The following is a 15,122-nucleotide window of genomic DNA, read 5'->3' as shown; positions in this document are numbered from 1 at the left end:
TTTGATCACAATTTTTTTTTTTTTTAAATAAATATTTTATTGGTTCAAAGCATTTTTGATTAATAAAATAATTGTTACAAACCTCTTTTAGAAGGAACGAGGAGGCTGCAAAAGCAAAAGACCACCCATATCGGTACTGGAAGTACTGCTCAGAACTACTGGGCCTGTTCATAACTTCATCATTGATACTGGAGATGTAAAGAACTAAACCTACCACAAGGGAAAGGCCTGTAAAATAATCATTAGACAATTAACATAAATAAGAAGTATAATTGACATTTGCTGATCATCCAAAACAATGCAAAAAAACATGTAAAAAATGTAAGCTTTTACACAGCTTTTATATGTGTACTACATAATGGCATTAGGTATGTGAACAGTAAGGCAGCATTACATATGTACTGTATAGCAACAGTATTTATTTGTAAAGTATGGTAATAATGGTGTGTATTGTATAGTGGCATAAGTTTCCAATATAATTATTTACATAATCTGTATAGTGACATTATTTATTCAATTTGGCTCCATGCAGAAGTCGTATATTTATCACAATTGGAGGGTTCCAATTCATGTCATCATCACCTCCTGTTGGCTGGGCTACTGCTACTTCTGCTATTACTAATAGAGCTGCTGGTAGGCCAATGGATAGATTTTAATACAGTGATATATCAGAGGCACACCAGAGGCGATCTGCGGGAAGTTTGGGGTTTATAAACAACAGTATGTGTCTAGCAAACTCAATAGGTTTTTTGACGGTGCAGACTCAACCCAGGTAGAAGATACTAAAACAACACTTTCTTTCCTATAGGTCAATGCCCATTTTCTAATGTCAAGTTGCAGCGAAGGCGGCTCACTATATTTCTCAGTCTTTACACAGTACAAAAAACTGGATTATTAACGGGAGCAATATTTACAAAAAAGGAAGATACAGGCAGCGCATCCGAAAAGTAGAAACTTTATTCACCCTTGCAACGTTTCAGTTCTTCTGAGCCTTTCTCAAGCTCCGAGAAGCTAAAACGTTACAAGGGTGAATAATGTTCCTACTTTTCGGATGTGCTGCCTGTATCTTCCTTTTTTGCCATTGTGTGGGATGGTTGGATCCAGTCCTGTTGGGCTTGCACTCCTATTTTTTCTACTTATTCTGGTGCTGTAATCTCTCTGTTTGTGGGGGCCAATATTTGTCTTTCATGGCCCACGGGCTGAAATTACCGATGAAGGGGAGATGAGATCACTGCATATAGCTTTGCAAACTTCTGACATGACTTCAGACACCTGTCGTTTGGCGTTCTCCATCTCCATCCTCCTCAAAGGATTGCTCTTCCCACAACTGCAACATGACCATTATCTGCTGCTCTCCCCACACTGGTGGGGATTAAGGGTACTTATTTAACAAAGGAGTACTGCAGTGTATTATAAAAGCAATCAAACGATCGCAAAGTGAAGTCCCATTGTGGAACAAAAAAATAAAAATAAAAAATAGATCAATAAAGTTTATTATAGAAAAAAAATTGCCTTAAAAAATGCTTTGTTAGAAAAAAAAACCTCAACAAAGGCAAAATTGCTGTTTTCTGTTCATTCAGCCTTCCCAAAAAATGCAATAAAAAGATTGTGTATACCCCAAAATGGCACCAATATAAACTACAAAATGTCCCACAAAATCGAATTCCTCATATAGCTACGTCAGCAAAAAAATTAAAATATTATGTCTCTTAGAATAAAGCGATACAAAAACAAATACTTTTAAAAATAAAGTGTTTTTATTGTTCAAAAGTAGTAAAACATAAAAAAAACTATATACGTTTGGTATCAACGTAATTGTAACGACCTGCTGGATAAAGTTATTATGTTATTTATACCACATGGTAAACAGTGTAAATTTAAGATGCAAAAAAAGAATGCCCACCAAAAAGTTAATAAAAATCCATCAGTAAATTATATGTACCCCAAAATGGTGCCATTAAAAACGATAACTCATCCCACAAAAAAAACAAGACTTCAAACAGCTATGTCTACTGAAAAGAAAAGTTATAGCTGTCGAAATGCGACGATTAAAAAAAAAAAAAAAAATTGCTTGGTATGTAACCCCTTGACGCACCATGACGCACCGGTACATCATGGTGCGGGGTGATGTTTGGAGTGCGCTTACGCGCTGAACATGCTCCATATGCTGCGGGAGTTGGCTGTGTTTTACCGGGACTAACAGCCGGGAGTAGTGATCGCGTTGTACCTGACTGTTTAAAACTCTCAAATGCTGCAGTCAAACGCGACTGCAGCATCTGAGGCATTGAAAAGAGGCAGCTCATTGCTCCCCCTCAATGAGATCGGGGGGGGGGGGTGACGATGGTTGTTATGGCAGTACAGGGGCCTAATGAAAGCCCCCAGGACTGCCTTCACGCTGCCTCTGTTAAGCCCTGCCAGTGGCAGGGCTTAACAGATGCCTGTAACAATAACGATATACTGCAATACATTAGTATTGCAATATATTGTACCAGCGATCTAATGATCGGTGGTTCAAGTCCCCTAGGGGGGCTAATAAAATGTGTAAAAAGAAGTGATATAAAGTTTTTAGTAGTGCAAAAAAAAAAAAAAGTTAAAAAAAAAACTTTTTCCATTTTTCCACTAAAGTAATGTAACAAATAAAGAAAAGTTAACAAAATCGGTATTGCTGCATCCGTAAAAGTCAGAATTATTTAAATATAGCATTACTTAACGCACACGGTGAATGCCGTAGAAAATTAAAAATCGTAAACCGCCAAAATTGCAGTTTTTTGGTCACCTTAGCTCCCAATAAAAATATAATAAAAAGTGATCAAAAAGTCATATGTACCAACAAATGGTGCCAGTAAAAACTACAGCTCATCCCGCAAAAAATAATCCCTCACACCGCTCAATGCACGGAAAAATAAAAAAGTTATGGCTCAGAGAATGTGGTGAAACAAAACTATTTTTTTTTTAACAAAAAGTATTTTGTTTTTTTAAAGATATCACCGTAATCGTATTGAGCCACAGAATAAAGTTAAGTTGTTGTTTTTACCACACGGTGAAAGACATAAAAATAGAACCCAAAAAATAATAATAATAAATGAAGGAATCACAGTTTTTTCCAATTTCAGCCCACAAAAAATTTATTTTCAGCTTTCGAGTTCATTATATGGTACTTTAAATGCTACTGATAGAAACTACAACTCCTCCCGCAAAATATGAGCCCTCAAACCACTCTATTGACGGAAAAATAAAGACGTTATGGCACTTGGAAGGCGGGAAGGGAAAAACAAAAATCAAAAATCAAAAAATGGCTCGGATCTTAAGGGGTTAAGGCCCAAAATAGGCTGGTCACTAAAGGGTAATGAATTAGACCTGGAATTTAAGTTGCCTCTGCCCCAAAAACTCTGCTGCTTTTTTAATTTTTTCCAATCTTTTCTCATCAACCTGCCTAAAAAAGGAATAAAACAAATACTACCATCACAAGCCTTTACAACTGCCAGCTACAATTGACGCAGCTCTCACAGGCACAGTGCATCATTATTATCATTATCATTTATTTTTTAATCCCTCAATGACCGCCCGTTGTGTATCAACAGCGGGAGGTGCAGGTTCTTAGCAACGTCTTTTGGGATCGCTATAGAAAAAAGGTTTCTGAGCGCTCATCCTCTTTCCTCAATGTCTGAACTAACTTGCCTCAAAATGTATTGAAACAAATGTAAAAAACGGCCGCTGGAGAATTCCACTGAGGACTGTCCGCTGCGGAATTCCACAGCCATTCCGTCACGTCTGGCCATGCCCTAACAGCAACCTGTGTCACAGTGACACAGTGTGATGTATTAGTATAAAGAAGTATGCTAATACATTATAAGTATAAAGTAAAGTTGTAAATAACGTTATTCCTTCATAGTCCAAAAAAAAAAATAGTCATTATTTAGCATGAAATATTTTCTGTTGCCAAACATTACGTAAAAACAAAACAAACAAAAAACCTATACATGTTTGGTGTCTACACGACCGTAACAAATTGTATAATTAAATTAGGAGTTTATATAGTGTTAAACATTAATGTGATTTTAAAAAAAATGTAGAAAAAAAACGTTTCTTTTATATGCATGTCGCAAAAATAAATTATATAACTTATACGGTACATTTTTCTACCCCAAACTGCGCAGAAAAAATAAATTCATTTCTCCGGCATAAAAAAAGGGCTCATAAAGCCACGTCAATGAAAAAATAAAAAAGTTATGGCTGCTGATAGACATAGAAGCAAAAATAGACAAATTTAGCTGGTTACTAACGACTTTTCAAGCCTGGTTATTAACGGGTTGAAAAGCTTTTCAGTTCCAATACCACTTTACATAGCACAATATTGGGTAACCCACTGAAACAATTTCCAATAGACAGTGGGTACAGACCAATACAAAGAGTGTGTAGAGAATGGAGGAAGCAGCTTTAGACATGTCATGTGGAGGAGGTGTTGGAATACCGACTGAGAAAGAATTTGGGCAAAGTTATATGCTTGTCAGTCGAGGTTAGTTTTTAATGTACGTTTGAATGTTGAGTGAGTTTAAGTGTATCAGATGGAATCAGGGAGTTACATCCAGAAAAGAGGGGCCTCAAGTGACAGAGTTCAGGATATATTAGAGAGTTAGTAGTCTGTTTGTTGGCAGACCACAAAGGGATGGGATGTGGGAAATGTTTTTGAGTTGGAGATGGCAGGAGTTGGTGAGAGTGTGGATATGAGGTTTAGCCAACCCCTCACGAATAGTAGGCGTGTGAGTGGGTTTACATCAGTATATTGCACCTGTGGAATCTCGCTCTATGTAGCATTGTGGTTTGTCTGCATACTGTTGGGAGGTGGTGTGAGTACCTCCCTCATGAGTAAATATGGCCTGTTCAGTGATTTTAAATGAATATAGTTATTTTTCAGTGAATTATTTGTAATAGGAGTGTAGGGACTCGCAGAGTTTGCATATTTTGGCTAAAATATTACCAATACTACATGTTTATCATTGATATTTATCGTGTATCATGGATATCTTTTCAGGATGCAGTCAGGTCTAGTGCTGGGGGAGAATGGTTTGTCAGTATATCGGAAGGTGCTGGGTAGCCCACCTTGTCACTTATTATGGGCGTGACTAATAGGCTGTAAGCCAGCATGGTGCACTACATGTAACTAAGATCTTATTATAAAAGCTACATTTGTGTGCAATGATAATACTAAGCCACCCCCCCCTCATGAATAACAGGCGTGTGAGTGGGTGTTCATCGGTATATTGCACCTGTGTAATCTCTCTCTATCTAGCATTGTGTTTTGTCTGCATCTTGTTGGGAGGTGGTGTGAGTACCTCCCTGATGAGTAAATATGGCCTGTTTTGTGTGCCTAAAGGGGTTACAATATATTATATTATTAAATATTGTTATTATTATATTGTATGGGGCAGCTATGGGGGCATTATACTGTATGGGGGCACTAAAGGGGCATTTGACTGTGTGGGGACAATATACTGTGTGGGGGCACTTAGGGGACATTATACTGTGTGGGGATTACTAAAGGGGGCATTATACTGTGTGGGGGCACCAAAAACGACATTATACTGTGGGGAGGTATTATATTTTTTTAAGTGCCATTTTTTTATGATGGGGTGGGGCATCGAAAAGAAAATTTTGCACGGCACGCCGTCTATCCTAGGGCCGGCCCTGGTTATCTGCCTAAAGATTATATTGAAAACTCAAAGAGGTTCTTTATTACCATACATAGCAGGGAAATGCTGTCATTGTGCTGGACATTCTGCTGCTGCAGCTCTGATCTCTATGACACACACACACACCAAAAGGTTGGACATTTATCTGAGATGAAGCAAGTGAACTCGGGATGGACAGAAAATAACTCTTAGTTGCCCAAAATGAATAGACATTACTAGTGTTCATGTAACAAGGACAAGCAGTGTGTGCGTGTGTGCGTGTGCGTGTGCGTGTGCGTGTGTGTGTGTGTGCGTGTGTGCGTGCGTGTGTGTGTGTGTGTGTGTGTGTGTGTGTGTGTGACTATTCAGTGATCAGAGTTTGGTAGGCAGCCAGTTTGATCATTTTTCTTGGTGGAGGGATTGGTATATGTGCATATTAAAGGAACGTTAAATATAATAAATAAACAATTACATATCATCAGTTCCTCTGCTAATATCCTCCTATTCTTAGATTCTATTCTCCACTGCTGTTTGTAATAGGAGGTCAGGCATGCTAATCCCTGCCCCTATGGTGAAGCACCGACCCTATCAGCCATCTGTCAGCTGAAATGGAAGGGATCAGAAAAAAATCAACAAATGTGTTCTCTGCAAATTTTTTACAAGACTGTTATAGGAATGTGCAGAAAATTCTTCAAACTAAATGTGGACAAGTTTTTCTTCTGTTTACTAATTTCTTTGTTTATTGCTCCTATTAACTACCTATATACATATCACTACCTATATACATTTCACTACCTATATACATATCACTCTCATCAACTTTCTCTTGCTATATAGTACAGATGTAGAAGGACTGCGTGAGATGGATATACATACGTTTCAAGGGGTTGCCACAGTATTAACCCATATGAAATATATTTTAAATATTCCTTAAAAGTGTGAATGGTGGGGTTTCAACCGGCGGGATTTCAACCACTGGGATCATAAATGATCCCAAGAACACAACGTTCAGCAGGTCCATATTCTCCGCAGAATTGCTCCTGCCCAAATGTAGCAATTCTGAAAATACCGTAGAAGTGAATTAGAGAATTGACGTAAAAACATGCAATTTCCGAATATAAAAGTCTTAATGTACCAAAGGTATATCTACATCCAGGTCCATGTACTTGCTTGAGGGGTGGCCACACGTGCAGTCACTCTCCATAAAAATGAGTAGGAGATACAGTAAAAGTTGAACATGATCACTGGACTTTGTCCATAGCCCCTAATTATTTCTATGTGGAGCGTCTGCACAGACATGGGATTCTAGCGCCAAGAAAAGGAACCTGAGGATACATATATTATATTTTTGGGGCAGTAGCCTAATATTAAAAAAAATCTGAATTATTCCCTTTATGATCAGCACTGATTCTGATAATAAAGATACAACAGATAATAGTATTCCCTATACAATTATCTGTTGTTTCCCTGCAGTTTGATTGATTTGTCGAATGTCTTAGAGTTGAGCAAACGTTTAAAAAGTCTCTTAGCTGGCGATTTGGTGAAACAATATGCTTGAAAAGGACAATGATGTAAGAGCATATGTAAAACAGATTCAAATAGACCCAAATAGACCTTCAGCACTGTATTTTGCCTTTATTTGGACCTTGTTACAGAGTAAAATTTTGTAACATTGCAATACGTGCCTATTCTTTAGGGTACTGCTAATGTGCATCTCCAAATGAGTTGCTTACCTGGCACATGTGTTTGCTACCAGTTGCTCTCCCGCTGCTGTTAATTACTAACATAACAGTCATTCCAGCCAATGAGCTCCTATGCGAATGCTCGTGTTGACTAAGCCGTTGTGTTTCCGCTTCCATCGCTCTTTTAGTCAGGGTCCTTGTTTTGCTTGCTGCCTCGTAGCTCTCATTGCAGGTGTCACTCTGAGGCAATGCATAAGTCTACACTCCATACAGCCATAGCATGGTTCTGATTTTCATTCAACAGCTGCTTTGCTAGTGGCAACTACAGCAACATTTGCCTGTACACCTCTTTGATCAAATTTCGTACCAATTTACACCAGCCTCACAATGGTTATAGACCCTACTACACTAAAAATAATCTCTCTGGGCTCTTTTTCTTAGTATGTTTCCTTGTTATGTGAACTTAGTTCCAGTGGTTCCTGTGGCATGAAGCAGCTGGTGTATATTCACCCCTAGAGGTTTACTATCATCCTGCTGCTTTTGCCATACATTGGTGCTGTGCCCAATTTGTTGTGACACAGCCATCCTAGGAGCACTCACTTTTCTCTCTCTCTCCCTCCCTTCCATTTTGTTTTGGACTCTGATTGGAGTACTAGGCCTACCTTCTAGCATTAAGTTGGCTATTGCATAACAACGGTCTAACAATGAACTTGGAGACAACTGAAAATCTGCACAGCCCTTTGTATTCTAATGTTGTCACTAAATCTCTTTCAACTGCTTCCTATAAATGATGTAAGGCCTTTGCCAACCAAACGTCACTGACGCAGTGGGCTGGATTTTACACGCTGCCTGTGACATGAATGCTGCCGCATAGCGTAGGTACAATCTGCAACCTCTCCTGTGCCTAAGGCTTAGGCTCTTTATAATCCTGCTCAAAATTTGCTATTTAGCTTCTGATAGATGTGATTTGGCCTCTCATATCTTTTTAATGTCTTCGCGCAATGGTGTATGTAGTTACCAGAACTATGCGCACTTTTCAGTGATTTAAAGAATTTAAATGGACAGAAGCTGTATTATTCTCTTCTAAAAAGAAAGTTATATGTGGCATGGGGGAAAATTAACCCCTTAGTGACCAGCCTATTTTAGGCCCTAATTACCCAGGTATTTTTTTTTTTCCATTTTTCTATAGTTGTATTCAAAGAGCTATAACTTTTCTATTTTTTCAGTCGACATAGCTGTATGAGGACCTGTTTTTTGCAGGATTAGTTGAATTTTCTAATGGCACCATTTTGGGGTACATATCATTTTTTGATTAACTTTTATTAACTTTTTTTGGGGGGAAATAGAAAAAACCCTGAATTCATAGTTCTATGCTTTTTAAATCCACGCCATTCACTGTGCGGCATTAATAACAAGTTACCTTTATTCTATGGGTCGGTACGATTACGACAATACCACAGGTTTTTTATGTTTTACGACTTTTGCATAATAAAAACACTTTTGAACTAAAATTATTTGTTTTTGAATCGTCGCTTCAACAGTTTTGATTGGTACTGTTTTCGGGTATATGGGACTTTTTGATTAACATTTAGGCCGGGTGTACACGAGCGTGTGCGATTTGCGCACGCAAAAAATGCGGCGTTTTGAGTGCGCAAAAGGCTCCTAACAGCTCCGTGTGTCACATGGTGCTTTTCTGTTTACATTCATAGTTTGACAGCTGTTGCGCGAATCATGCTCGTCCCACGGAAGTGCTTCCGTGTGGCATGCGTGATTTCCACGCACCCATTGATTTCAATGCACAAATATAGGACATGTCGTGAGTTTTACGCAACAAACTCACTTTGCGCAAAAATCACGGACTGTCTGCACTGCCCCATAGACTAAAATAGGTCCGTATGACACGCGTGAAAATCACGCGGGTTGCACGGACGTAATACACGTACGTGTAAACATGCCCTTATTATGACGTTTTTGGGGGGGCAATGGAAAAAATAGCAATTTCACCATTGTTTTTTGCGTTTTTGTTTTACGGTGTTCACCTTGCGGTTTAAATTACAGATTAACTTTATTGTTTGGGTCATTACGGTCGTGGCAATACCATATATGTGTACTTCTATTTATTTTTTACACTTTTACTAAATAAAACCACTTTTTATGGGAAATTTTATTTTTTTTAAATTTTTTTACTGTCATTTGTATTATTAATTTTTATTTCACATTACTTACTTATTTTTTTAGTCCCGCTTTGGGACTTTACTATGCGATCTTTAGATCGCTGCTATAATGCTTAGGTATACCAAAGCATTATTGCCTGTCAGTGTAAATCTATTAGGACGTGCCATGGTCGCTATTGACCGCGGCATTTAACGGGTTAAACGGCCGCGATCTAAGTAAACTTCGATCGTGGCCATTCGAGCAGGAGCCCGGGTGTCATCAGACAGCCAAGCTCGGGCTCCAGCCTGCGCGGGACACACGTGCAGGACTTAGACTAGGCCACCGTGAAAAGGCGACTTACTGATCGCTGTGAAAAGGCATATTGGTGTTCACTAAGGGGTTAAAAAAGCCTTTTATAATCTGGGATATGCTAGGTGTAGTGAGTTTGGTTTTTATTTGTCACAAATTCGTACACAATGTTTAAATACAAGCAGTAAACATACAAGATTATTTTACATTTACTATAAAATGTGCAGAGTAGTGGTTCAGCAGAGAGACCTACCACTACTGGGTTCATGTATACTGACATTCGTCGCTATCAAGTGAAGGCGCTCGTTTGACAGCTACAGATGTTGCAGATTTACAGTGCCTGTTCCCATCTATCGTTCAAACGCAATCCGATTGTTTGAACAAAGTCATATTCTGTCCGAAACATCACGTTATTGTGGATTGTGAAATAAAGAAATAATTGCGAACAAAAAAAAAAGCAGTGGCTAAAAATTGTAGTAAAAGATTTGTCACAACTTACCAGAGAGTATAAAGAAAATGCCAGACACAAAAGCCAGTATTGTCCTCTGTGGTCGAATGTGCCCAATGTTGCTTATAACAAAGGCAGTAAACACAAGAAAAAGGCTGACCATGGGAAATGGCGTAGCACTACGGATGGTCTCTGCACAAAAGGTAAAACACAAGTTGTAATCAGAGAAATGCTCTACATATTTGAATAACACATACAATAATTTACTGCGGAACAAATGGTTACACTTAAATTCAATACTCCAATAGTCAAATTTGAGTTTTGAATACAGATACACATAAAGATAATTTAAAGCATCCCCAATTCAATTTTCTCTCTCTTACACATGAAATTGTTACACGACAACAATGCTCAGGACTGAGATAGCCTAATGGAAGATGTATTCACTTATCAACAGTTTACATGAAAACAGGACTTTGTGAAAACGTCTATGTACTATTGAGAGGAATTTAAAGACACCAACATTTTACTCAATTTGGCTCCCATTGGAACACAAAAATTTAGATTGCAGTACAAAGTTAACAAGTGTCTAATAATAAATATATTAATAATAAAATATATAATACACTATAATCAAGGTCAATAGCGTACATCCCCTATGCTATTGGGTGTCAAGAAGCTAAACTGAACTCCCTTCACCAAAATAACTGCATTGTTATCAAACAAAAGGTTGGAGGACTGGCACAATGGTCATGGAAAAAGAGTGAAGGAGGAAACAAACACAAGGCTCCTCTGTACAGGATAGCAAAACCCATCACCATAATGGACCTGTTTTCATCTCTGCTATGGGGCCCCCTCTCTTCTAAACCACTTATCAAGGGGGGGGGGGGTCTAACCCCATTCTTACAAGAGTATAGGCAATTTTTGAATCTTTATTTAAAAAAATAAAACATTAAGATGCTAAAGAATCTATGTTGGAATATCATAATTCCAGGTAATTGGGTTTCAGATTAAAGGAATTTTACTGTATTTTTTCGTTATTCGTGCAATATGCAGATAAGAAACGTCTAAAACAGAGAAGTTTTATTTCATTTCATCCTAACCAAATAAAGGACAACATTTCCCTTAACAATTCTCATAACATGGAGAATTTACGAAGTTAGTATGTCCCAAATACCACATATCAGTGGATGTTTCACCTAAATCACATTTCTGAGTAGAAATAAAAATAGCAAGACATCCAAAATGTTTTTCTGTCTGCACACAATTCCTCTTTATATAAGCATCAACACTTGATCTACTGCACACTTTTCTTTAGTAAGGATTATGCACAGTATGATCTGGGAACGCGCCCTAAATTTTAATAACAACGCCACTAGAGAATGGAAATCTGCCCAAAATTATTATATTATTTTTGCAACATCTAATATCTTTTGCAGACAACATGCTAACTAACTTATATAAGGCTTTGTTCACATCTACGTCAGGACTTCATTCATGGGTTCCATCTGACCTTTCCATCAGGGGAACCCATGTACAGAGTCCAAACTGAAACAAACAGAAATCATAGGTTTCCGTTTGCATCGCCATTGATTTCAATGGTGGTGAATCCGGTGCAAATGGTTTCCGTCTGTCACCGTTGTGTAAGGATTCCGTTGTTTTGACAGACTCAATACAGTAGTTGACTGCGCTATTCATTCCATCAAAATGATGGAACGCTTACACAACGGGGACAAACGGAAACCATTTGCACCGGATCCGCCAACATTGAAATCAATGGTGATGCAAACGGAAACCCATGGTTTCCGTTTGTTTCAGTTTGAATTCCATTCATGGGTTCCCCTGACGGAAAGCTCAGATGGAACCCATGAACAGAGTCCCGATGCAGATGTGAGCAAGCCTAAGCTATAAAGAACTAAAAAGTCCAAATAAAGTACAGACCTGCTACATGTTAACAAAGGTCCTTCATCAAAGTCATACCCAAAACAAATGAATTTAAAAGATGTTTTGTAAATATGTGTAATATAGGTTAACCTAGGTCTTAATGGTTAAGAAATAGAATTGTTATGGAATTGCTAGGAGAGCGATTCCCCAAAGGCTGCTGTAGACTGCTGAGAGAGAGCGTGCATATAAATCCGCAACCTCAAATCCGCCACAACTTTGATCAACAGAGTCTAAGGCTACTCTATGCGAATTGGGAAGAAAAAGCTGCTCCTCTGAACGGGCGCTCAGGTGTGAATTGTACTAGTATCCTCACAAAATCGTCAGGCTTTATTTCAACGATTTTATTCAATATACAATTCCTGCACACTTCCAAAAAATTCAAAGTATTCCAGTTTTGTTTTTATCAAGAAGATTGGGAACCATGGCTCGGAGGTACGCACATGTGCATATTAGCAGAAGAATCACCGTCAACAGGCTCTGTACGGCGCTGCTGAATATATATATTCTGCAGCGCTGTACACAGACTGTCCTCATCAAAATGGTCTCCTAGGATAGGAATGTGGAGGAGTCTGCCATTTTTAACTTTCAAAGCCTGTTGACGGTGATTCTTCTGCTAATATGCACATGTGCGTACCTCCGAGCCATGGTTCCCCATCTTCTTGATAAAAACAAAACTGGAATTCTTGGAATTTTTTGGAAGTGTGCAAGAATTGTATATCGAATAAAATCGTTGAAATAAACCCTGACGATTTTGTGAGGATACTAGTACAATTCACACCTGAGCGCCCGTTCAGAGGAGCAGCTTTTTCTTCCCAATTCGCATTACTTCAAAACCGCGAGGAGAGGAGTTCCTGATACGAATTCACCCCCTGCGGTTAAGGCTCCAGAGGCAAGCACAGTGTGATCGAGCGTGTACAAGCTACAAAGCCAAGTTGTGCTGGTGACAATGCACAACTCACTAAGGTGAGCTCCATTCATAAAGCTACTTTCTATCCTACAAATATCAGAACGATATCACCTTAGAGGAGCGCCGTTTTCTCTCTTTTTTATCCCCCCTTTTTTTCTTAAGGCTACTCTATGATATTCGCCAGAGCCCACCGCAAGGCAGGAGGGTTTTTGCTGCGTAGAACTCAGGTTGTTTTTAGCAGAGTTAAATGTTGAATAAGAGGTGCAATGCAGGCATACCTAAACAGGATAACCAGACAGCCAGAGGTTAAACACAAAGTCCAAATCAATAAGCAAGTGGATACCAGGTAAAGCATAGGTCAGAGCCAGCCGGGAGCAGATAATCCAAATCAGCAAACAAGGGGTTAGCAAGAGACAAGCCGAGGTCAGTATTCCAAGAAGTCCAAATGTCAGAGGTATGGTGTTTATTCAGAAGCTTGATCAAGACACCAGAAGGTAAGGAAAACCACAAGCAAAAACTGAGTGAGAAGCTGGTTAGCACGGTTGCCTTGCAGCGCTGGGGTCCTGGGTTCAAATCCAACCAGGGACAACATCTGCATGGAGTTTGTATGTTCTCCCTGTGTTCTCATGGGTTTCCTCTGGGTACTCTGGTTTGCTACAACACCCCAAAAACATACTGATAGGGTAAGTGTGGATCTTTGTACAGCGCTGCATAATATGTTGGCGCTATATAAGTAACAGAAATAATAAATACAATTAATAATAATAAAGGACAGGTATAAATACTAAACCAAATCTGATCATCCCAGGAATGGTATGCGGAGCAAGTTGCTGAATTTCTTTAATCTCAGTTACAAGATCAGGTGATATTGCAGAAACCACTATCCTCTTAGATAAAGTAGGTCCATGATGAACGTCGGGGACCTGTGAGGAACAGAAACTTCGAGCTAATGCGTCGAGCCCTGACATTTTAAGACCATGGTCTGTAGGTTACAATAAAGTCAAATCTGGTAAAAAAAAAAAAAAAACAAGGCCCACTTAGCCTGTCTGGGATTGAGTCTTTTGGCTGATTCTAAGAAGGTCAGGTTTTTATGGTCAGTAAGTACAGTAATTTGATGTCTAGCTCCCTCTAGAAAGTGGTGTCACTCTTCAAATGCACACCTAATAGCAAGAATCTCTCAATTACCTATATCAGCACAGGGACGAAAACTATTCAATATAGAAGATCCTTGAGACAACACAGTCCCTACACCTATTTCTGAGGCATCAAGCTCAACAATAAAGGGACTAGAAAGGTCAGGTTGAACAAGTACAGGCTCTTCCATAAAACACTATTTTAAGCTTTCAAAGGCGAAGACCGCACTAGGCTTCCAATTTACAACATCAGAACCCACTTTCGTAAGATCCGTCAAAGGTTTGACAATGGAGGAAAAATTATAAATACATTTTCAGTAATAATTAGCAAAACTCAAAAACCTCTGCAGAGCTTTTAGTGAAGTGGGTTCGACCCAATCAAGAATTGCCTGAACCTTAGCGGAGTCCATACGGAAATCCTGAGGAGATGTAACCCAATAAATGAACTTCCTGAACTCCAAAAAGGCATTTTTCAAATCTTGCATACAGATAATTTTCCCACAGTACTTGAAGGACGGACCGTAAAGGGAACCTATCACCAACATTTCACCCATTAAACCAGCAATACCTGGTAGTAGTGGGTGAAAAATAATTTCTATACAACCTATAATTGTCTTCTTAGTCGGCTCTGTAGCATTAGTATTCCGTTTTTTAGTGTTCCCACACCGTATGCTAATGAGAATAAAAGAGATCTTCGCTTGAAAAGAGTAAGAGTCATATCTTCATTTCTCAAGTCTTTCCGAGTTTACCCCGCCTCCTTACTTTTGATTGACAGTTTATCTCATTCCTCCAGCACACACAATCCCGCGCTTGTCCATTGATGTCCTCCTCTGGTGTGTGCGCACAAAGAGACACCGGATTATTACGATAAAAGGT

The 15,122-nt window shown here is 38.9% G+C and overlaps 1 protein-coding gene across 3 annotated transcripts in view; it reads right to left on the bottom strand.

Moving 5' to 3' along the window:
* The window catches only part of CACNG7 (calcium voltage-gated channel auxiliary subunit gamma 7), a 148,590-nt gene that overhangs the window by 12,354 nt on the left and 121,114 nt on the right, over positions 1 to 15,122 (bottom strand). For all 3 annotated transcript variants that reach the window (XM_075838866.1, XM_075838865.1, XM_075838867.1), the window contains 2 exons: positions 10,314 to 10,454; positions 83 to 228 (listed from right to left, as the gene is read on the bottom strand). In XM_075838866.1, coding sequence (XP_075694981.1) covers positions 83 to 228; positions 10,314 to 10,454 — 287 coding nt within the window. The remainder of the gene's footprint in view (positions 1 to 82; positions 229 to 10,313; positions 10,455 to 15,122) is intronic.

This window comes from Rhinoderma darwinii, chromosome 10 (assembly GCF_050947455.1).
Source record: "Rhinoderma darwinii isolate aRhiDar2 chromosome 10, aRhiDar2.hap1, whole genome shotgun sequence".
Classification (NCBI taxonomy): Eukaryota; Metazoa; Chordata; class Amphibia; order Anura; family Rhinodermatidae; genus Rhinoderma; species Rhinoderma darwinii.
Note: the sequence above shows the minus strand (reverse complement) of the source record. Positions and strands in the feature narration are given on the sequence as shown.